Source organism: Thermobia domestica, chromosome 11, assembly GCF_964235325.1.
Source record: "Thermobia domestica chromosome 11, izTheDome1.hap1.1, whole genome shotgun sequence".
NCBI lineage: Eukaryota > Metazoa > Arthropoda > Insecta > Zygentoma > Lepismatidae > Thermobia > Thermobia domestica.
In genome coordinates, this window is record NC_137464.1 from 100032379 (window position 1) to 100058178 (window position 25800).

At 36.4% G+C, this 25800-nt stretch overlaps 1 protein-coding gene across 7 annotated transcripts in view; it reads left to right on the forward strand.

Moving 5' to 3' along the window:
* The first annotated feature begins 454 nt into the window (after positions 1-454).
* LOC145664318 (uncharacterized) overlaps positions 455-25800 on the forward strand; it is a 32232-nt gene continuing 6886 nt past the window's right edge. Inside the window, exons 1-2 of one of the 7 annotated variants that reach the window (XM_081730881.1) lie at positions 455-488; positions 12859-12980. In XM_081730881.1, the coding sequence (XP_081587007.1) occupies positions 470-488; positions 12859-12980 (141 nt within the window). In that variant the 5' untranslated portion in view covers positions 455-469. Of the gene's footprint in view, positions 489-963; positions 1054-1164; positions 1366-2380; positions 2496-3980; positions 4141-7630; positions 7781-12858; positions 12981-25800 lie in introns of those variants that run through there. The other 6 variants (XM_081730883.1, XM_081730882.1, XM_081730880.1 and 3 more) reach the window with 6 other exon arrangements.

The following is a 25800-nucleotide window of genomic DNA, read 5'->3' on the forward strand; positions in this document are numbered from 1 at the left end:
CACATCGATCAACATATTCAGTTAAATTCGAAACATTACAACAATGCTTATTTAAAATCTTTTATCAAAATTAATCTTCCTCTTGTTGAATTAAATGCAATGCAATAAGATGAAATATTTCTCAATTAAATTATCACTCCAACTATTATAACAGTTTGGTTTTCCCAATCAGAAGATGTTTTTCCGAACCAGAAAATTGATTGTGAAGAGGATTAATCGATGTAAGAGAAGAAAATCTGCGTGTCGTGAATGTAAATATGTATATATGGGCGAATACTGGGTCATTAGTGTGTGTGTGTGTTTGTGTAAGTTTACAAATTTTCTGGTAACTGTGCGCACAGAATTATAAATTCTTAAGAATTCCGCATCTCTAAACTCTGTATTGTGCTTACGAACATTCCTCGTGTACAGCCAAAGACAGTAGCAGTTAGAGTTTTCATTGTCACTGTTCGTATTCGTTTCAGTAAATATGGGAGTGCTGTTCTTAAGTAAGTACATACCAAATATATACTTAATATTTTCTTTGTACCTTAGGTTACATTAATATTAAAATCTATCATGATATCTAGGATAAAAATTAAATTTACATAATATTTATTTTAAATTCTTTATGATTTATTTAGGCTATCCGTCCTGACCGAGGTATTTATAGGATTTTTCCTCAGTCACACCAGGCAAATGCAGATATTGCACCTTTCCATATTCTTCCCTCTTCTCTATCGCGACGCCTTAGATACCTAAACAACAAATCAAGTTCAAATTCTGCGTAAGCTCAAAGGAAGGCTGTCAGGTATCTGCTTGTATGTGGTTATAAGATTGGGGTGAGGAAGTGGAAGCGAAAACGATTAAAAATACGTTTACTAAATACAGTACTTGAACGGTTTGGATGAAGGGAAATTTTGTCCGGAAAAGGGAAATTCTGAAGCTTGTGAAGGGAAAACGGCTCTGAAGGAATTGGCATCACTGATTCATAGTTGGTAAGAAATAATTTGGCTGAGCTGGTGCACCTATCTACTTGACCGGTGATGGTCTAAGACAAGGACAATTTGGTTGGTACAGTACATCATAACTGTGGAATAGGATTTTTTAGAGATAAATTCTTAACACAGAATTTTGCAATTGCACTGGGCGACATGACAATGCCCCACTTAGCGTAGATTATATTTAAGGAGACCAACAGAAATAATTGTTACAAACTTACAAATCTTTTACGATTTGTATATAAATACAGCGTCCGGACATATGCCATGCAAATCATACTGCAAAAGAAACCAACCTATTCCCTGTGGCCACCGAAAACCACGAATTTCGCATAACCGAGTCAGGACATGGACGAAGCTAGAGGGTCATCACTAGGCCTGCCAAGTAGGCGGTATTTTACAGAAACTGTTCTATAAACATTTTTTCCACTAATTTTCTTATTGTGTCCTAAATGATTTGCGCTAGGCGACATGATAATATCTCGACATAGATAAAATGCGAGGGGGTCATAAGAAGTAATTTTGTTAGGTGATCACTAAGAAGCACGAATGCCATCTAACCGAGTCAGTGCAAGAGGAGGCTAGGGACCCGAGTAGTAGCAAAGGCTGCGTATAAGGGAGCAGGCGCGTCAGTGACAATGGGTAGCTGCGTTATACACGATTGTGAAAATAAGTGGATGTTGGTAATATTACGAGTTGCAGTAGCACTTGTCATCGTTTCATACTGGTAGTGATTCACTTTTAAACATAAAACGCAGCTTCTGTACACTCTGCAGAAATATGCCGCCGGCAAAAATAGTATTGGATTAAATTTACAATGCTCCCTCCACCTAGTATATTCACTCAGAAACGAAAAATTACACTCTATTGGATCAAAAACTTCCGCAACTTTAAGCTGACCCGTCCCTACTTCCTACCTTACTTACCCCTATCTTCCTCTACTCTACCTTACCCTACTTTGTACCTTTCAAAGTGACCTTACTTATCGATGCACAGCTGAAGCGTGTATTGGAAAATGTACCCGTAATATCCAATACAGTCGTTTTTCATATGCACTGACTTGTTCTATTCGTGGTAAAGTACTTGTGACAATTTTACACTTGTAAACCTAAAATGTTGGTGTATTACTTCGTGTGTAATTTGTTCATTATAAAGATGTCTTTTCATTCAAAATATTTGATTTTACCTGTAAATTTTCCAAAATGTTGTGTGCCAAAAGTATGTCAGTAGCTTTACCGGTAGACCTGTAGTTTTCTCAGACTTAACAATATCTTTCGACATTTAAAACACAACTGTTCTTCATCTGTTTTTGGAGATTTTTCACAGTTGGCAACCGTAGTCTGGACGGTAACGAGTCCGTAGAGAGCAGGTGTGTTAGAGATGGTGTGTATGCGTGTACGGAAAGATTGTAACAACACGTGTGTTTTCGCAGAGATACGAGTTCCTAATGATTTCACACTAGTAACATTAGGTGCTGGTGTAGTTTTGGCGCACCACATTTTGGAAGATTTACAGGTAAAATTGAATACTTTGTATAAAAAGATATATTTATAAGTAACATATTTCTGCAGGCGACAAAATTTTATACAAAGTAATACAGCTGTATTTCAGGTTTACAAGTGTAGGGTTACTAGTGTAAAATCATTACAAATGCTTTACGGTGGATAAAAAACTGAGTGCATATGGAAGATTACTCTATTAGATGTTATATTCCGCCGGTGGTGTATTTCTGCACAGTGTACAGAAGCTGCATTTTATGTTTACAAGTGGAACGTTACTGGTGTAAAGCCATGACAAGAGCTATTGAAACTCGCATATTTGCCAAAATCTAAATCTTTTTCACTGTTCCACCAGCTTCGCGCTATGCTCACTCGGTTAGATAGCATTCGTTCTTTTCAGTGAGCACCTAGCACAGGTTGGTTTGTTTTTGCACTTTAGTTCTTATGTCGTATATCCGGAACCCGTATTTATACGAATCGAAAAAGAATTGTAATTTTTCAATAATTATCTCTGGTGGCCCCCTAGAATTTTATATGCCATGTGAGATATTTCACGTCACCCAGCGCAAATCTTTTAGAGATAATAAGAAGTAACTTAGTAAAAGAATTACAATTTTTCAACAGTTGTTTCTAGTGGTGCGCCAAAACTACACTTTGTTGTACACTCTGTGCGGAAATATTCCGCAACCGGACAATTGTATATAATACAGTCCTCTTTTATATGCGCTCATTTCTTTTAACCGTCGTGAAGCATTTGTAATAATTTTAGACTAGTAACCCTGATGTATGTAATTGCAACGTGTATTTATGGAATTCAGCTCTTTATATAAATTTAGAAAGAAGACAGTGTCATTTAAATTAAAATGGTAATAAAGCATTTAACCTGCATTTGCCGGTACAGATTTAGACTATGGATCCGTGCATAAATTAATTGCATGTATAGTCGTTTCTCAGTAAACTGAGTTGAGTTGACTTGATTTTGAGTTTAACGTCCCGTTCAGCAGTGAAGCTATATGAGTTCGTAGACCTACTGATTAACGTGGAATCCGAACCACATGAGCTCCCAGCGGGTTCAGTAAATCGAATGTTTATACCTTAAACAGTCATTTTTGGGGTTCGAATTCGACTTTTCGGTGGGGCCGCGGTGGCTCAGTGGTAGAGCGTTCACCTCTGGTGCTTGGGGTCCCGGGTTCGATCCCAGCCCCCGCCAAGTGAACTTTGTGGTGGACAAACACCGTGTGGGTGGGTTTTCTCGGGGTTCTCCCGTTTCCTCCCACTTTCTTCATTCCACCGATTCATTCATTTCTCATAATCACCGTCTCCTTTAGCCTAACCGACATAACCGTGGGACGTAACACTCAAAGATTTCATTTTTTTCGACTTTTCGGTTCGGTGTGTACTTACATTTCTCTGTAGAGATTCACTTGTTGAAGGGTTCAGCGTATGTGCACGATAAGAACTATTGTGCAAAAGACACTAACAACTTGTGCTGCTAGGTGGCCACTGAAAAGCACGAATGAAATCTGACCAAGTCAGGATAAAAGCGCATCAGCCGGGCCCGCGCGGTAGTGCGTCCGAGAAAGGGGATTATTTCTATAGTATTCAAATTACTCTTTATGTATTCAGAAAATGCCTAATCAGAAGATTCACTCAAGATGGAGGTATGAAATTCCGTTATAAACTTCAATAAAAGTAAGGGAGTACATGTTTCAGCGTTTTGGAAACGCTCCTAAAAATGGAATGGGAGGAACTTCTAAATTATTCAAAGTTTCATTAATTATCAAAAAATATTCAATATGGGAATTTTCTTAATTTGAGCGTATGTCCTTCGGTATACAATATGTTCATTAAAATTACATGATTCAATATTTTCGAAAATTCCGAATCTTAAGGGAAAAGAGGGGTTATTCTGGTTATTTATTTATTACATTATTCTTCCCCTGTTCAGAACGGATCTTCTGACAGTATTGATATAATTTAATGGACATTGATTTTCTTTTAGAATGATTTCCCATGCACAAAATACTAAAGGATTAGTTTCTAAGACAAACATCTTGCTACACAGCTTTCTGTTTAAGAGTATACATTAGAAACAAAAAGGGAAGAAGTTCAGATCTTGTTTCATATGTATGTTATAATGCACTATAAATGTACTGTATTACATAGCTGTGATGTAAATTTCTTACATTCACAGATCAATGCTCCTTGTGTATAAAATGCAATTCTTTTTTTTTTTTTTTTTTTTTTAAAGGATACTTTTGATAGACAGGACTCGAACCAGTGCTAAAATGAATAGTGGCACGGCAACTCCATAACGGCATTCACTACACCAAGAGCACATGACTGATTTTCCTCTGTTTCTGTTACTGTTGGGTACCACATAGTCGTATCTCCCGGACCCGACTTAGTTGCCCATTTCGGATAGCCGTAGCCTCACCACCGCCAGTAGGGGCGGAAATGACATTACCTACCTCAATGAGAGCATGACAAGGTAGCACGCACTTTTCCGGATCGAAAGCAGGGTGTCTATCGGTCACGAAAAAGTCACGAAATCAGAAAATGGTCCCGCCAAGTGAACTTTGTGGTGGACAAACACCGTGTGCGTGGGTTTTCTCGGGGTTATCCCGTTTCCTCCCACTTTCTTCATTCCACCATTTCATTCATCTCTCATTATCACCGTCTCCTTTAGCCTAACCGGCATAACCGTGGGACGTAAAACTCAAAATTTCATTTCATTTCAGAAAATGGTCATGAAAGTCACGAAGTTTAGCTTTTGGATCACGAGTTTTTTTTAACTGTTGAAATGTAAATACAGATTGTAAAATTTTGTTCTATAAAACGTCAAAGTGAACCACCAAAAATGTCTGTGATCAGCTTTAGACGCTACCAAATCGCAAGCAAAGTACGTTTCTATCGCATGGATGAAAATTCGGCCTAATTCGCACCCAAATTCGCTCTTGAAAATATTAGGAAATTTTATCATTTGGTAAAGAAAAGGTCATGAAAAAGTCACGAAATTTCATTTTGGGATTTTAGTAGACACCCTGGAAAGGCACGAGTAAGTCTCCATTTCAGAGGGTAGCCAGAGCCCCACCTCCGCCGGTAGGTATTTTCTATACAGGGTGGATTATTTATTTTGATACGGCCTTGTAACTTTTAAACTAATGGACGGAAAATGCTGAAATTTTGTACTCTGCAAATAACCGCCAAGGGGATAGTGCATGATATATTGTGTGATACCACATGCTTAACAGTGTTTCCAACCCAACAACTTTTTTTTTTTTTCAAATAGTACTACGTCAAGTTATCACATTTCAAATCTACATATTTAGTGAAAACTTAGAATGTTACATTTATCATTCAGTGTTGCAAACCAAGGATGCTACAGCATCACCATCATCCAAATTTTAGAGAGTTCTACAGCAGTAATAACGAAAATCAGACAGACGAGGCAATTCACATTCAAAGCACTTTAGCATCCATTACTATGATCATGATATGAGAGATTTCGAATGAATGCGACCAAAGATACAAGGGAATGAAAACTCGATTTTTTTTCAACTCTTCATTTGAAATAAACTGCTTAGATAAGTACCTCATTCAATTGCATAGATGTTTTTCAGTAGATGTGAAAAGCATATCGTTTACAGCAATTTGATATTTCAAACCGTTGTGGAGATATGATAAAACAGTTAAAGTTTGCAACACTGCTTAAAATTATGTAATTTCGAGAACTTATTGTAATTACATCTACCAAAAAGTATTGTTGTAATGTTATAGAAGCAAAGAAAGCTAAAAATTGTTTCTAGAATTTCTGACAAATACGCCATTTTAAGCAATACATCAAGTTTTACCCTTTTTTTTTCATATCTCCCGAATAGTTTGAGACATCAAATTTCTGTAAACGACATTATGATCTTTGTCTAGTAAAAACCATCTACGTAATTTGATGTGGTACTTACCTAAACACTTTTTCGAAATAGTTTGAAAAAAGTAAAATTTTCAATTCCTTGTAACTTTGTTTCTACTTGCTCCAAATACGTCATATGATGACCGTAGCGTTCGACATTAAGGTACTTTGGATGTGCGTTAGCCAATCCGTCTCACATCTATTATTACTGTTTTAGACCCAACCAAAATTTGATTGTTTTTCGGTGTTCGTGATAGTAACGTCCTCAGTTAACAACACTGCGTAACAAGTGTGGCACTATATATTTTCACTTTACATGCAATTTTGAAATGTGTAATAACTTGATGTGGTGCCATTTGACAAAATACAACTTTATGTTGAGTTTGCAAGATTGTTGATCTTGTAGTGTCACAGCATATGACAAACTATGTCGCATTGCCGATATTTGCGTGGTACAAAATTTTAGTGCTTTCTGTCCCATAGTTCAAAAGTTACAAGGACGTATCAAGATAAATGGTCCACCCTGTATATTATATACAGGGTGGACCATTTATCTTGATAGAAAATATCTTCATGACAGAAACAAACTTTCTGCCTCAAAATTAATGTCTCCACTCAACAACATAATGCGACTTCCTATAACACTTGCAGTGGTTTCACACTAGTAACTTTCATCTTGTAAACCTAAAATGCAGCTGACATACAAAGAGTAAAAAAAAAAATGCAGAATTGCATTGTGATTCAAATCGGGTCTTCGGGTTACTGTGCCGATGAATTAAGCACTGTGCTACCCATTACGTCTTCTTTTTAGGTTGGTACTCAGCCACTCAGACCACGTGAATTATACCACAACTGCTGTTGTTGTGCTCGGACTAACTCGGCCTATTTCTCAAAACTACTGGTCTTGTAATACTAGTGTAAAACTTTTCAAAATCAAATATTTTGCATTTGTGTATATATCATAAAAAGCATTGCAAATTAGAGATACCAGCATTCGCATTGAGAAACAATTTCTACCAATATTCTAGTATTTCGACTTCATAATATTGTACGGCTTGTAAAAAAGAAAATGTAATAGTTTTGAAAAATTCAGATCATCTCTCTTATTGTTTTTGCTTTATATAGATCAATGTTGAAACCGAAAATTGTAGTAGAGCTAAGACGAAGATGAAATGAATGAGACGCCTAATTAATTGTAGGAAACTGCTTCTTGCTATCTATTACTATTTTTGCTCTCTATGGACGTTAAAACCGGAAATGGTTAATTTGTGCACTTATATCAACGATCTTAATTTCTAACTTTTGATTCCTCTGCATCCTGGCTAAAATTGTTGGTGATCCATCAAATATTTCTTGATATTGGTCTTTCGGACAGACGGATACACAGAGAGGTAAATAGATAAAAGAGTAGTGGTAAATCAAAGTCCTTAAAAATGAATTACAATTTTAACGGATTAAAGTTAAAAATTAAGGCTATGAAGAACATAAATTGATGAAAATTATTAGAATAGTAACGAATAAAATTAAAATTAACTTCAAAATCACTAAAATTAAAGATTGCAATTTCCATTGATATTCAATGAGAAATTTCTTGATTTGTGAAAGATAATGTATAATTTAATGGAAAATTAATTGATTAAAGTTATTGTTCGTATACAAGATTAATAATTAATAAAGATATAATCATAAAATTGGTTAACAAATCATGAATGAAAATTATGTATTTTTTTTTTCAATTTAACTTCTTTGTATAACTGTTATATACGTGGACGAGAGACATAATTCTTAGTTTATATATAGTATAGTAATAGTGATAAGTGTATATCATGTCATACCAAAGAAATAGATGTAATTATCTTCAATAATAATGATTTCAATGTTGCAAATTGCATGAGAGGAGGCGTCTTGACGACACGCTACTGTTATATGTTCAGTGTAGTCATATAATGTAGTGTAACCATACTAGAAAATTAATATGAAAAAATTAAAAGGAAGAAATTATTATAGTAAATTCTTGTAGTTTCACTTGTAGTTATATTTAACGAAGTATATATTTTTAAGGCAGCTCATTATGTGGGGATCCATCCGTTGCGTACATACATTCCTAACAACAAAAAGCCACTTATATTTTTGCAAGTTATGTTAAGCGGAAACTTGTTCACTGTACTTTTCCGGATTTTTTCCCCCCTTATAATGAAAGATGCTTGAATATTGTAAATGATCTGCAATCTACGTTCCCACTTCTATTTAACTCATCCAAGAACAATTTTGAATTCAATATGATAATAAAGTCTGCGATGTACGTCCTTGCATATTTAAAGAGTGTCGAAAAATAATGCATTTTATTTATTGAATTCATTTTCAATAAGTTTCCCTACAAATGAGAGAGATCTTTTCTATAAAATAGGGGAGGTAATTCAAGGTCAAATTTCTTATCTTTAGTACTCTTTATAGTTGAACTGGATACTAAAGATAAGAAACTCATTATTCATGTGTATCCTATAACCAGGGCTTCAAAAATCGCCTGCTCGACAGTGGCGAGTACATTTTGTACATTTGGCGAGTAAAGTCTGCCATACAGCTGTACATATCCACAAAAAATTCAAGAATAAATAGATGTCACTCTTTTTTTTTTTTTATTTATTTTTTATTATTTTTCTTTATTTGTAAGAGACATGTTAATAAACAAATTTAAAAAACGTATTGATACGTTTACTGTGTCGCAAAGTGATTTTTGTTTATTTTTATAAACACCGTGACTGCAAAATGGTCTGGCTAGTAGATTTTTGGCTGGTTAGTACTTGCAAGCAAGATTTTTCAAGCCCTGCCAATAGCATCCAAAAGTAAATATTGTATTCGTTTGGTATGTAGAACAGGGTATATAAAATTTCTCTGTGATAAATGTCATTTTTCTCAAAAAGATACACAAACATACCATTTTCTTAATAAAAATTTTCAGAAAGATTATTTTTATGTCTTTAAATATATTTTACATCACATAACTCATGTTAAGTAATTCTGTGGCATCCCTTGCTTATTAACTATTTAGAAGAATTTACAACTTGTCCGAAACTGAAAATTTTCGCGTTTTAAAATTTTCCGTAAAATATTATTATACCAATGTCTGACTTCACACAGTTCAAAGAACCATGGATTATTTTACTCATAATATAACATTAGCAGAAAAACTGAAAGAGAAATGGAATTAAAAAATTAATACTGGAGAATTCCATAATCGATTTTTGTATTTCATAATATGACATGCTCCTTTGTCAATGAAGATCTTATGGTAAAGTTACAAAAATAAGGTCATCTAATGGGTATCACACATTCTAGTAAAAGGTAAAATAATAACAGATTTTGCTTGATTACAGTTAGTATTTTGTATGGATGTTGTACGTTGCATAAATTTATACCTGCAACTAGTTAATACTAATGGTATGAGAGCTCAGTGTAGCCCGCCGCAACAATCTAATTGTTCATTAGTTACCTACACAGTTAGTAAACGTTAGGTGTGTAGTAATTTTTTCTGCTGATTTACATGGCATTACGTGTTTGTTTTCAACACTTAATATTTTAGTGGAACCACTCAAAAGTTCGAACCCTACTGATGAAACACAGAATAATGAGCGAAGAAAGCACATGCACTTTCCAATAGATTATTTTTAAAAAATGCTCTTGCCAAGTATGCCTAAAAAATGGACATTCGCTAATTTTTTTGGTAAGGAATTGGTGGCAAATGTTGGAAAATCGTAAGCTGTTTTGTGTAGGCTGGCCTAAAGTATAATTGCACGCTATATTTTATTATAGTGATTTTTTAAATACATGTAACGTGTAGTTATGGTAATTATGTGTATATCACTGTTCTTGTTACAATAAATTTCTAGTTGGAAGATTGTATTTAAGTAAAGCAGTTCATAAATAAATGGGTCATCCTTAGTACGTGAACATGTGATATTTGAATCACCAAAGAAATATGCTCACATGAAGATAATGTGCTTCTGTTGTTGTCCTGTTTGGAGAAAATTTAGGCATTTTCGGTCAGAATATTTCCATTTTATTTTATTATGTTCCACGCCGTACAAACTTATGTCTTAATTCAGTGTTACCCAATTCGAATTGTCGTATTATAAACAAACCTAGAGAAAAATAAGTGGAGACGATTAAAGACTAAAATAAATAAATAAATAGCAAACAAACAAATAAAAAAGGATTATTTGCAAGACTTAAAATGCTATTTTGTTTGGTGCAGATTTAGTAATTTAAGCAGACGTGATTCATAGTATCCCTCTTTCCGCATACGGCATTGATTATTACTACCTAGGTACAGTGTTCATTCATTTAAGTTTATTTCTTTATTTAAACGTTATTGACAGACCACTAAAATATTAAGGGCTTAAAGCATATAATACCATGTAAATTAGCAGAAAGGAATTACTTCAAACCTAATGTTCAGCAGCTGCGTAGGTTGATAATGCACAGTAGATTGACATGATGGCTACACTGTGCTATCATCCCGCATAAATAGTATTAATTAATTGCAAGTGTGAGTTCGCGCTGATTTACTTCTGAGTCTGGCAGAAACACTTTCTATTTATTTTTATAGTCTTATGATTATAAAATTTGATGTAATGAGGATGCACATTTTTTAAATAAAAGCATAGTGATGATCCTGTTTAAATCGCAGATAGGAGCTTGAAGTTTCTGAAGCGGAACTATGCCTTATCGGTACAGAAAGCATACTCCAAAATAGCGTCAGAATGTTGAAACCATTCACAGAATTTAATTTGCTTTTCGTAGTTTGTGGCTAATCACTTTTAGACCACTTTCATTTTATAGGAAATGAAACTGGGATTCTTACAAACTGTCTTTTGTGCAGTTGCAACACCAATGCTTTTCTGTTGGGCCAGTTCTCATGTGAACTTTTGGAACTACATTGAATATCACCGGATAAGGTTTGAATTTTTTCCTCATTGAGTACTGCTTCGTTTATAGTCCTTTACCAATCCAGTTTCGTAAATTTCTTGATTAGTGCTCGGCCTTATATCAATTAGAAACCAGTGTATCTAAAAATCTAACGGAAAATTGGACTTTCACTTTGTATGTACCATGTTCACGGAAGATGTATTTGACCAAAAGTATTCGCTGTTTTAAAGTTAACACCATTCTGAGCGTACACGAAAAGAGTCTCAATTGTTAAACACACGATGAACAATAAAGAACATAATACTTGTCTGAAGGTCACCGCCACCCACCTCGCTTAAGCAAACTGCACACAACGAAGAATTGCCAAGCTTTACAGGAAAAAAAAAAAAAAAAACATACAGCGCACGGAATACAATCGCTCAGATTATAATCATGTTTATATAGGTGGACAGATACTTTTCAAATGCACTCTTATTTAAAAGATTTTCTGTAAACGAATTAAGTATGATACAAGAATTTTAACTAACAAACAAGTAAAAGAAAAATGTTAAGATCGACAGGGATTGATACGGAGCAGATTATACTGTATTTTTGTGCTGTACTGTTTTTTTGTAATAGGAGTATAAGGAAAAACACACTGAAAGACTATTGACAATAAATCATAGTAGTCGTAAAGTTGTATAATCTAAAATGAAATACAAAATATGGCTCTTCCACTGATCTAGTGTGCGTACCTGTGGTGCACATGATCCCGGATTCGATTCACAGCGGGAGTGCATTCAAATTTAACACATTACGAAGGTTCAGATTCCACCTTTAAAACTATAGGTTTACTTCTCAATAGCCTTGGTCCTGAAAAGGGATGCTAAACTCCAATCAAATAAAAATATAGAATAAAGTAGAAGATTGGGGAAGTTAAAATGTCAAAACCAAAGCCTGGGTACGGGGTTTGTGTAGGTAGTGAAGTTCAAAATCCAAGTAAATATTGGGGGCGGAGGAGGGGGGAAGGAAATGACTAAACATGTATAATGAAAAAACAATAATAATAAGTGGTGTATATAGGAGTACCTAGAAAAGTTACTGGTTTAGCTTCTCTCGTGACGATTCTGCGTGTACATGACAGACTGAGGACTTACGGGAGGGACAGTAAGGCGTGATTTCGAACTCCTACATAATGCAAATGTAATGTTTTTTACATGGCTATATGTACATTCAGCTACTTGCAACATTGTTAGTATAAAAATAACAATACTACTATATTTTAACATTCTGTCTTTTAGTGTGTACAATGTATTTGAAGTTTTTCAGACATGATTATATTAAATAGTAACTTTGGGAGACTCTAGAATATATAATAGTGTGTGTGTGAGCGGGGGTATTGTTTCTTAATGTTTGGAATTTAATTGTATTTTTAATTACATAGTTTGATTACAGATGGAAAGAAAGGTGTTTTAATTTGCAGATAATTACATATTTTAAAGCATGCTACTATAACACTTAATTCTTATTCAGAAGTCTTCTTAATGTATGGTCTTTATTTCAGAACATTTACGTAGATGTATTACGATGCAAGCTACAGTCTACAATGAAAGTGATGATGGCAAAGATGATGAAAAGGAAGTAATCTCGAAAACATGGGAAAAACTTAGTAGTACATGGTTACGGGTAGGTTAAGACCTGCTTTTTTCTTTCAATAGAATAAGAACGAAATACTATTTACAAATTTAATATTTTTAGACTATATAAAAGACTAGATATATCTGATGTATGCACTTGTAGAAACTCATTTTTTAAGTATACCCCGTATACTTCGTCCGATTCAAGCGGAATACAAACCACAGATTGTGTAACTGTAGAGAGCATGCTGAAATTATTTTTAAAGTCTCAGCACACCGGTAACTATAGAATACCGGCTAATCGTATTGTTTTTTTAGTTTAACGTCCACGTTTATGCCAGAAGTGAGCGCTCTACTACTGAGCCACCACGGCTCCCTAATCGTAATGTAGAGGACATATCACTACTAGTGTGAAGATCATCGGACAATACGACAAGTGTAGTTTGTATGAATCACAGTTTGTCTGCAGGTCCAGATGGACGCCAGCAAACAGCTATTGTGCAATTAAGTGACTTCGACCGTGACTGTATAGTGCAGCTACGAGAATTTAGGTTCGAGGAATTGCACTTACGCGCGTTGTGACGTATCAGCAGTATACAGAATGGGTAGCAGACCTGTCCTCGCCATACACCGAGAACCCCTGCCACTGGCACAATCAGGGCCACAGTAATCTGCCCGTATGAGCAAGCGTACATAGAGGTACTAAACAATCATTAATTAGAGGCAGATCTGTATTTCTGTCGTACCACTACCTTTGACATTTGCTTATCGATTAGAACATATTTGGTGAAGTCGAGAGAGACAGCAGTAGCGAGGCGAGATTCGTTTCTCTGTTCGGACACAGTGACGTTCATGTACGCGTTCGTAGACATGTAGGTAAACAGAAACATTCAGTATATATTCGCACTCGCCATACAACACCCACACCTGGTATTCTGGTATGGAGAGTCAATAAACTGTATATCCCGCTCATCTCTGGTTTTCATCAGTGGAGTATAAGTACTGCGTAATACAGTGCTGGAAATTGGTATAAAGGCAGAGGGATATTTGAAAATAGAAGAAGACAAGAATACCGAGGATGGATAAAGATGATATATTTAGAAAGTAACTTTGTAGACTGCACAAAATCAAAGGCATATCGTTTGGTAATACGTCACTGGCACGCGTAGTTTATACAAAAATATAAATTAGACCATTTTCGGGTGGAAATTAGTATAAAGGCACCCTTTGTCTTTGGCAAAAAATAAAAATACAGTGTACGGTACAGAAAGGAAAATAGATGTTCAGTACTTGATTGACCCTCCTTTCTTCTGAATGAGTTGGAATATAAGCTTCGGCATTGTGTTTATGAGATATGTTAGTTGTTGCAGTGGAATAGCTGGCCACTCTTCTTGTATCACGTTTTTCAACTCAGCAACCGTCCCAAATTGCCGACCATAGAGATAAACATTGCTAGCAAGGATTCCCCAGAGGTTTTCTACCGGATTAAGATCCGGGCTTCTCGCTGGCCACTCCATAACCTTGATGCCCTTACCTTCAAACCATAGTCGGGTTGCTGCTGCCCTGTGGATAGCAGCGTTGTCCTGCTGGAAAATCAGGTTCTGATCGTCTAACTCCTCATACATCCGCACCAATTATATTTCTAACATCTCTATGTACGTAGATGAATTCATTTTGGTGTTGAGCCATGCAATGTTGGATGTACCTTTAACACAAAACGCTGCCCAAATCGTAACACTTCCTCCGCCAAAATTTCTGCTCATTTGCACTTGCTCCTCTTTCCTAAGGTCATGCCAATAGTATTGAAAACCATCCGGACCATCTAAATTGAACTTCTTCTCATCACTGAACACGTGATTCCATTCGGATGTCCACGACATATGTGTTTCCGCAAACTGGAGTCGCGCCTGCTTGTGGGTCGCACTAAGGGGGGGGGGGGGTTACACTTCCGTTTCTTGAATATAAGATATGGATCTGATTCAAAATTTGACGCACTCTTCTGGACGTGACAGGTAAGTTGCAAAGCAGCAACAATTTGGGAAGATGACGTATTTACGGCCCTTGCCTTGCGCACAATTAATCGTTTCGCAGCCTCCGAATGTTTTCTTGTTCTATCATACTTCCCATTCTTTCCGTGTTGTGAGCCCAATCGAACGTAATTATCAATTACACAACTTGTGAACGATTTATCTGTTTTGCAATTTGCCGATTTGATAGGCCCATGTCCTTGTACGCAGACACGTGCTTGTTCTTCACTCGACAACAATTTTCCACGAGGCTGGCCCACACAACAGCTCAAAGACGTTCGCACCCGCACTTCTCTTATCGCACTATGTCAGCTGATTCTCAAAGTGGCATCAGGAGTAATGCTGAACGTGTAGAGGGCGCCAAACAACAAGTAACCGGGTTGCCTTTGTATCAGTTTCCACCCGACAATCGTCTCATTTCGCTTTTTGTGTAAACAATGCGTGCCAGTGATATATTAGCAAACGATATGCTTTTGATTTTGTACAGTCTACAACGTTACTTTGTAAATATATCATCTTTATCCATCCTCGGCATTCTTGCCTCCTCCTATTTTCAAATGTCCCTCTGCCTTTATACCAATTTCCAGCACTGTATATTGACGTCAATCCTGTCTTTCGACATTTTCAGAACACTGCTGGACCCCATCTTCCAGCAGCAACATATGTCTGTCTCTCCATGCCGCCGAGAAACTCAGCGTTATATACTCGATATGTGTCTTATATACCCTGCCCTGCTGGATCTCCGGAGCTATGTCCAGCACGTATGGGAAGGTGATTGACCGTCAGCTGGGCTCCGGAAACGACCATCGTCCAGCTAATTTAAGATCTAAACGAGCAAATGATACCATATGGCCGCGCTCGATATGGTTACACGCACTATTAAGATGAGTACCGTTATATTTTTTGACATCTTCGTAATATTTCCACCATGTCCCATGGACGCCATGGTGAGATCACTACCACTTACCACAACCTTTTTGTGTATCTGGTCTAGATCCGTGAATTTCTACTCTGTTCTTAAATGCATTTCTCAATGTCATTTAAGTATACAGAAAACAGTATGTTTTAACAGAAAAATCTCGTTGTTTTAACAGAAAAAAATCTGTGTACGTTATATATGTATGTTCATTCGAAAAGATTTGTTTTCGAGAAGGCATTTTTAATATACCAGTATCACTACTGAGGAAAATATTACAAGTAATCATCATTAGTCAAACGTCTGTCATTCAAATTTTCAATACCTCGAAGTCATTTCGTGTCCAGAGTGGACAAAGTATGCTTTAATACATATATATAAATTCCCAAATATTTGGGTCAGAGATAATTACAGTTGTCCAAAAATTGTACAAGAAAAGGGCAATCATTCAATGATATATATTGTGACAATGCAGTGTTATTTGAAAATTGGTAGGGCTATGGAACCCGGAGATTCAATGCCGCGGTCACAAAAGCTCTCCATTGATTCTGTCTTAAACTACTGAACAAAAAGCTCTGAAATTTTATAGCATGCAAATATCGGCATGGGGATATTGTTTGGCATACTCTGTGATATCACAAAGTTAAGATAGTTTCTAACTTCACATAGACTTTTATTTTTTTTAATGGCACTACGTCCTGTTATTACATATTTCATATCTACATGTCAAACGAAAACTTACAATGTTACATTTATTATTCAGTCTTGGAAACTAAGGACGCTACAATATCACAAACTATCAAATTTTGGTGACCTCTACAGCAACAAATGAGACAGACTAGGCAATGCACGTCCAAAGTACTTTGCTGTTTAATATTGTGGTCAAGATATGACGGATTTCGAATTAATACAACAAAGTTACACTGGATTGAAAATTTGATTTAAAAAAAAAAATAAAAAAAAAACTATGTGCAACACTGCTTAAAATTAAGTAATTCAGGTAATTTATTGTAATTACACCTACAGAAAAGTATTGTTGTAATACTACGTAAGCAAAGTAAATCAAAAATGTTTTTTTAAAAGTTCCCACAAATACGCCATTTTAAGCAATATATCAGATTTTACCATTATTTTCATATCTTCCCAATGGTTTGATATAACAAATTCCTGTAAACGATATTATGATCTTTATGTCTATGGAAAACCATATACGTTATTCGATGTGGTACTTATCTTAACACTTTTTCAAAATAAAGTCTTTTGGAAAAAGTTAAGATTTTAGATCCTTGTAACTGTGTTCCTACTTGTTCGAAATAGGTCATATGATGACCGTAGTGTTTGACGTTAAGGTACTTCGTATGTTTATTACCTCGTCTGTCTCACTTGCGTTATTACTGTTCCAAAATTTAGTTGTTTTTCGATGTTTGTGATACTGTAGCGTCCTTAGTTCGCAACACAGAATAATAAGTATAATATTGTAAGTTTTCGTTTAACATGTAGATTTGAAATATGCAATAACTTGCGGCATCGCAGTGTGTGTCAAACAATGTTCCACTGCCGATATTTGCATGATACAAATTTACAGATTTTTTTTCTTGTGTGTTTGTTTTGTTTGTTTGTTAGTTTAAAAAGGGCATTTCAAGATGAATGGTCCATCCTATATACTAGATTTCAGATAGATCCCTAGTATCATCAGAACTTATGTCTGACGACGCCTAGAGATCTAGGTTAAATATTGTGTATGTATTATAGGATTCTATTATAGACTGTATCTATCGTAAAGGACTTACTTGAGTGGTCTACTTTATTTCCTTAAAGATTTGTATCCTAAGTAAATCGACCACGGTAGCAACAGAAGCTACATAAATGAGATACTTTATGTTTACATCAATTAAATTCCAGTTTCTATCTTGAAATACTAACCTGCTTGAAGTGTTTCCATTCAAACAATTAACAGACAAATTCGACTATTTGAATTTTTGTCTGCTGTCCATCAACGCGGGAGATTTAAAATGGAGATTCGGTTCTAAGTTTCCCCATAGTCAGTCAGGGTAAACAAAGTTTCTTCTTGGAAAACAAAACAAAATAAATGCTTTAAGATTGAAAAAAAAAAATAAGTATATTTTACGTGATTTTACACCCATTCTGTTGATATAACCGAGAAGAATCCGCAATATAGGCGAATTTGCTTTATAATTGTTTGGGTAGAAGCACTTAGAGCAGGTTAGTATTTCATAATATGTTCTCTGCGCACTATATCTACTTCCTATATTGGTTGTTTTATTAGCGAGTTCTACTTTTTAATTTCCTGTAGTACTGTAAGCGACTTTCATAAATATTGTGGATTAAGTCTTGGTAGGAAAAGTCATATTTAGCTAGCTTGTAACAAGAATTCCTGACGTATTGGAAGAATTTGTTATTTTGTGCAGAACATGAGTTGAAACAGGTTTTTCTGAGAGTTGGGAGAAACTGGTTTAAGTAACTGACTCTCTCTTTTTTAAATTTGTTTGAACATTGCTAAGAATACATAATAGCTTCAGATACAAACCTGAGAAGGGCTCATTCATTAGGACTTTGCAGTTACATAGGAATGAACAGTGTAGTTAGTCAAGTTGATTGAAACAATAGAAGGTATTAACGAGTTGGTTCTTGCTTTTTAATGTATTTCTTGTACATAAATGTCCCATAGCAGTGTCTAAAATTAGTTTTATGGTTTCTCAGGTGAAAAAAAATGTATCTACAGTGCTTAAGTGCTTCGCGGAACAATTTTTAATGTAATTAAGAAATATAAATTATCTCGACTGTATTTAAATACTATATGTTTTCATTTATAAACAAGTAATTATTACTATTGGAAGTATAGTAATGGTGGTAGTAGGGTCTGTTTTTTCTAGACCAATGATAGCCAAATAGAAGTCCGGCTTGTGTAATAATGAAACTGTTGACCATCATATTAGGTTGGTACAAGTGAAATATTCGCCCCAAGTGCTTTATTTCTAAAGTCCAATAAATAAATAAATAAATAAATAAAACTATTTGGTCTAGGAATTAATTCGTGCGGTTGGTACGCACACATTGAAGCTGTAGTACAAACACAAAATACATAAATACCTTAAGAAAAATATTGTCCATCGCTAGCCACCACTTTCGCCCATCTGTCAGGCAATGTACGAATTCCGTGGCGAAAGAAGTCCTCATCCTTGGAAGCGATCCAGTCAGAGACCCATGTTTCGATATCTTCTGAAGAAGTAAACCGCTGTCCAATCAAATCGTTGTTCATGTAATCGAACAAGTAGTAGTCCGAAGGAGCAACGTCTGGTGAATATGGCGGGTGGGGTAAAACTTCCCATCCGACATTTTCTAAATAGGTTTTGACCGGTTTTGCGACATGTGGGCGAGCGTTATCATGTTGAACAATAAGTTTATCATGTCTGTTCTCCCATTCTGGTCGTGTTCTGGCCAGAGCTTGCTTCAAACGCATTAATTGTCGTCGATAACGTTCTCCATTCATAGTTTCACCCGGTTGCAGCAGCTCATAGAACACCACACCTTTCATATCCCACCATATGCACAACATAACCTTTGCACAGTGAATATCTCGTTTTGGTTGTGATGGACCTGGTTCACCTGGTTTCACCCAGGCCTTTTTTCGTTTAGGGTTCTCGTAATGGATCCACTTCTCATCACCCGTAATAATTCGATGCAGAAACCCCTTTCTGCTCTGTCGTTGAAGCAGCAATTCGCAAATGGTTTTTCGTCTTTCAACGTCTCTGTCTTTCAATTCATGTGGAACCCAATGTGACATCTTTTGAATCATTCCCATGGCTTTCAAGCGTTTGGAGACTGTTGTTTGATCAACGCCTAATGCTGCTGCAAGTTGTTCCTGCGTTTGACACGAATCCTGCTTGAGCAATGCTATCAATTCTTCGTCTTGAAATTTTTTTGGCTGTCCAGCTCGCTCTTGGTCTGCCAAGCCGAAATCACCACTTCTAAACCGTGCAAACCACTTCTGACACGTTCGCTCAGCTAGAGCATGGTCACCATACACTTCCACCAAAATACGATGACTTTCAGTCGCACTTTTCTGCATGTTAAAGTAATGCAGCAGGACACCCCGCAAAAACACTTTATCAGGCACAAATTGCGCCATGTTCACTTAACTACAAACTGGTGTTGACGCTTTAATCCACTGCCCTATACTACGAACGATACGCGATGACAGGGGTTTGCAACACATGTGTGGATACACGGAACTGTGGGACGCTCCGTTCGTTGCGCCATCTCTTGTCCACCCGCACGAATTAATTCCTAGACCAAATACAATACGTTGTTTATCAAAATAATCTCAAACTGCAACCACACTCTTTTGCCATCGCTGAGCCAACGATTAGATTCCGTGGCGAAAGTCTTTAACTACACGCTGCATCGTCCGATCATCAAGGAAGGCCTTCCTTCCCAAGAAATGGTGATCGAGACGCCAGAAGAGGTGATAGTCAGTAGGAGAGATATCACGGGAATAAGATGGGTGAGGAAGGGCTTCATACTGCAACTCATGGAAATCCTGCACGTCCTTTGATCGACATGTGGGCGACCATTGTCGTGCAAAGACTACAGGTTGCTTGTAAACAAGTAAACGGTGCATTTCATGCAATTCAACAATGTAACGATCTGCATTCATTATTTCACTTCGCTTGAGAAATACATTATGAATCACTTCTACCATATCAGCAACAACTACCTCTTTGTTTTTGGAATCCGTTCTAGAAGTAAATCATGATTCAACCACTGTCCGTACCATTTACAATTTAGCAGATCTGTTTTTCATCAAAAGTGACAACTCGATGCAGAAGCCCTTTCCGGATATTCTGTACACTCAGAGAACTGCACATTTCCAGGCGGCATTTCTTGATGGCTGGTGTCGTCTCTTAAGTCCAGCTTTCTCATGTTATTGATTGGATAGAACTGGCGAACGACAGTGGTGTATGCCTAACGCATTTGCGATGACATGAACACTTTTCCGAGGGTCTGCTTCCATGGAGTTCCTGAGGAGCTCATCATCTGAACATGATGTTCGGGACTCAGGGGTCTCATTTTGCAATGCTGTGTCACCGAACGAAATTTGACAAACCAATGGCGAATGATGCGTTATTTGCCATTCCTAGCCCAAATACATGTTAATGTTTTTGCGGCGTGTATACAACGTTCCAGTTTGAGTAAAGAAAAATCAATTGCAATTATGTATTCTCTCAGGGGGGAGTGACCCTGTTCAACAAATGCACTGCCTTCTGATTGACTGGGTGCCCCAGCCTGTTTCCTAGACGTGTACAGATTTTGTAATGTTAGACCTTGTGTTTTGAAGCTGAATTTACCACTATATGTAACCCAAAGTGGATAATTCATTCGTACCGTGAATTGAGGCTTGTAACTTGAAATTTAGACAAACCTCAGTGCTCCTATTAGAGCAATGCTTATTCTTCTATTGTACAATACGAAGCAAAAAACCTGCAACATGAAAGTTTAAGTTCATTGTGAAACTACGCCAACAACATAGGCAACCAACCTAACGTCTTTGTGGCACTGATCACGCCAGGATAACCTTCGGCTACGTCCCCCTGCACACTTCGTTTGGAGCAAGAAATGCATAGACCACGTGACTACAAACCACAAATTTCTCACAAGATGGAGTAATAGATTGAGGTTCTTCTCATTTCTCTTCTCATTTTACATCCTCAGTTTTAAAGAGAGAGAAAGAGAAAAAGGTCAACGTGATAAAAACTAAAAAAAAGAGGAATATGCGAAATATAAAGGAAAAGAAAACGTGCGCATATATTGACAAATGACACATGCACTTCAAAGGAGACCACCTCAAATTTTGTTATGAACCATATATAATAACTGTGAGAATCAGCAAACCACAAAGACATAATTACACACAGTAAGTGTTATATAACACATATTTATTTAAACAAATAAAAATGCTTGCAGAAAGCTGAAAATGTCTTTAAAATCTCAACCATAACTGAAACAAGAGATTACTTCTCTATTGTTTTTCTTCGTAGCATCCATCTACATGGAGAAATGAGAAAGAGAGAACATCTTAAGAGATTCGCACGTATACAATATCGGAAACTGCTAAATGGAAAAAATTACAGTCTTTGCTTGGGATTCGAACGCAGAACCATAGTATTAGAAATCCCACACTCTACCGATGTAGCTAGTCTGACAGTAATACCCTGTTCCTCCATCATTACCTATGGAAGATGGAATGGAGTCTGCAGAAAACTACGTCTAACATGTCCACGACAGACCGCCTATAACCTATGTCTAATTGGTACTTAAAAGAGCTAGTTCTACACGTGCATAGAAAAGTAAAATCAAATGAGTAGTTAGTACACATCACTTTGTCTGTCTCACTCTATCTCTGACTATAGAAATCGAGGAAGAAGAAAAAAGTATAGAGGTGAGAACACAGGAAGAACAAGCAAAAACATAAGTTGCAGGAAACTGAATATCAAGGAGAGAGAGAGAGAGACATAGAGACAGAGAGAAAAATAGAGGGAACGGAGCAAATGATTTAATATACATCGGAAAAGAAGGTTCACAACTGTGCTATAAATTTAATGTATTTAATACTCTGTTTCTTCTAAATTGCTTGCTAGATGACAAATATTAATTTGTAAAAACGTAGCAAATGCCCGCGTTGTCTTGTTTTCTTACTGTTTCAGTAATAGTGGAAAACGTGGTTTACGCAACATAATAAATTACTAATTTTCCCACAACAACCATGTAGATGTTGTTGATTTTGAGTTTAACGTCCGTTCAGCAGCGAGACTATATGAGACGTGGACCTACTTATTAACGTGGAATCCGAACCATATGAGCTGCTGCCGGGAATCGAAGCAACCATGTACTGTTGGTAAGAAATTTCTAAGCAAAAGAAAAAACTGATCAGCAAAATACATAAAACGATAGTCCTGCAAACTATTATTTAAAGAGAATTTATTGTAAAATCAATACATCCATGTGGCGGTATATAGTCGTAAAGTGATTAGAAAACTTCATATTAAACTGTCGATCACATTGTTTTACTTATTTGAATTCAATGTCGTATAGATTCGGTTTTAGCTCTAGATTTCAGCGTTCTCACTTCGATTCTTAACTTGTTGGAAATATGCATTAATCGAAATTATAAAAGTATACGAAATTTAACTAGCTAAAAGAAGAGAATAACATAAAAATCCGGATTAGAGTATTACAATAAACATGTGTATTTTGTTTAGGGTTTGCAAGTCATAGCTTATAGGAATTATAGAAAAAGACGTTCGTTGTGAAAGCTCAAGAAAAAAAAAAAAGGAAACAGAGAATAGACACAAACCTCAGGTGGGTTTGAATACGAGAAGGCGGAGGTAGTAGACTACTCTACTAAACCGCTCGGCTATATCTTAATTCTCTAGTACGTTTTGAAAAATATTGTCTAGAGTATTTGCACTTTACTTGCTTCTGTTTTTTTGTTTGTCATATAATATGTATACGAGTGGCGAATAATAGAATAGAACTGTTTTAGACGAGTATGAACAAATTTCCCGGAAAAGTTGTAATCTTATATGTATCTAAATTGCACAAATAAATCAGATTAAATCTGTAAAGTGCTTCGGGGGTTTTGAGGGAAGTTAACTGTTGCATAGTTACGAGTTTTTGTTTATGCCCACCACTCGATGGAAGTTATGTTCTTGAAAGATAGTAACTGCTACTATATTCTAATGTATTGGATTTTAAAAAAAATGGAAACTATTTTGTTACTAACAGCGAGTGAGTATTTTTGCGTGCAACAACAGTTGATTACAGGCACATCTACTTCTTCTGCGCATGTCTTTCATAATACGACGTCATGTATAGCAATATTGTGCATTATCCTATATTCAAAGACGTTTTTAGCACTTTTACTTTGGTGTGTAAGAATGGCGCAATATGATCATTCTGTACGTGAGAGTGTTATCGCTCTTATTGAACATGCGGGATTGAGTGTTCCTGAAGCAGGCGCTCGATTAGGCGTGCATCGTGCAACAGCGTTCAGGTGGTGGAAAAAATATGAGGAAACTGAAAGTCTAACTCGAAAATCTGGAAGTGGTAGGCCACGAGTGTCCTCACCGGCACAAGACCAACGATTAGTTGATCAATGCTGTCGATAGCCTTTCATGTGTGCCCGACAACTGCAGCAGTCTACCGCCTTTCCAGGTGATGTAACTACAGTCCGACGGCGACTTCGGACCGCAGGCTTAATTAAGGTCCTTCCGGGCTGCTGTTAAGGAGATATTGACAGAAGATCACAAAGTCGATAGACTTGCGTTTGCAGAGCTAAATATTACTTGTCACTCGGACACTGTTGTTTAATTTAAAAAAAGAAAATCTCTCTTTAGTATGTGTGAATGAAATGGAATGGATCTGTTAACAGATTTATTATATTGATAATAAACAAATAAAATACAAAGTCACATTCTGCCTTTTCGCTATTGTAGGCACAGTTATAGAGACTACTTAATTAATTATATATATGTGCCATTAGCATTAGCAGATATCTTACAAACAAACACATTAATAAATGGGAGCCAACTTGAGATTTGCATTCTCAAAACAAATGTTCTATTTAATCACACAAATTATAAATCTCAGTAGTATAAGTGAAACCTGTTGTTGGAAGACCTACCAACAATCTGGCATAGCAAGTGTCATCATAACAAATGAGCAATTAGGAGAATAAGGACAACTTACTGACCAGGAGAGTGTGCTGCCATTCTTGAAAGAACTCAAAGAACCTTGGTAGTCGAATCTTCAATTCTTCCAAATCAAATCCTATCTTGTTGTTACAAGTGAGTCCTTTTATATGTTTATGGCAAGACACTTTCCCTTTCACCAAGTTGTTTACAAAAATTTATACATCTGATGAAATTTCTGGTTTTCAAAGCGTGTTGCTATTCTTTTTTATGTTTAAATGAGTTTTAAAAAATTTTTAATCATACTCAAATATAATTATCAAATTTATATTAAACAACACACTGTTGTCTTTGCAGATGAGAAAATATTTTCCACTGGAAACTTTGGGCCAACACGTGTGTATCGCCCATCTGGAAGACGGTTTGATCCACAATATATGGCCCGTTCAGCGCGAATGGGTCATGTGACGATTCACTGTTGGGGATGGATATGCGAGACTGCAAGTTGAGGTGGTATCCATCGAATTATAGGCCGACTTAATGGTAAAAAAATGTTGATCTTCTCGACTTTATGCTCCCTGAAATAAAAGCACATGTTGGCGACAACGTACTCTAATACGGATTTTTATGTTATTTTCTTCTTTTAGCTAGTTAAATTTCGTATATTTGGTCTAGGAATTAATTCGTGCGGTTGGTACGCACACATTGAAGCTGTAGTATAAACACAAAATACATAAATACCTTAAGAAAAATATTGTCCATCGCTAGCCACCACTTTCGCCCATCTGTCAGGCAATGTACGGATTCCGTGGCGAAAGAAGTCCTCATCCTTGGAAGCGATCCAGTCAGAGACCCATGTTTCGATATCTTATGAAGAAGTAAACCGCTGTCCAATCAAATCGTTGTTCATGCAATCGAACAAGTAGTAGTCCGAAGGAGCAACGTCTGGTGAATACGGCGAGTGGGGTAAAACTTCCCATCCGACATTTTCTAAATAGGTTTTGACCGGTTTTGCGACATGTGGGCGAGCGTTATCATGTTGAACAATAAGTTTATCATGTCTGTTCTCCCATTCTGGTCGTGTTGTGGCCAGAGCTTGCTTCAAACGCATTAATTGTCGTCGATAACGTTCTCCATTCATAGTTTCACCCGGTTGCAGCAGCTCATAGTACACCACACCTTTCATATCCCACCATATGCACAGCATAACCTTTG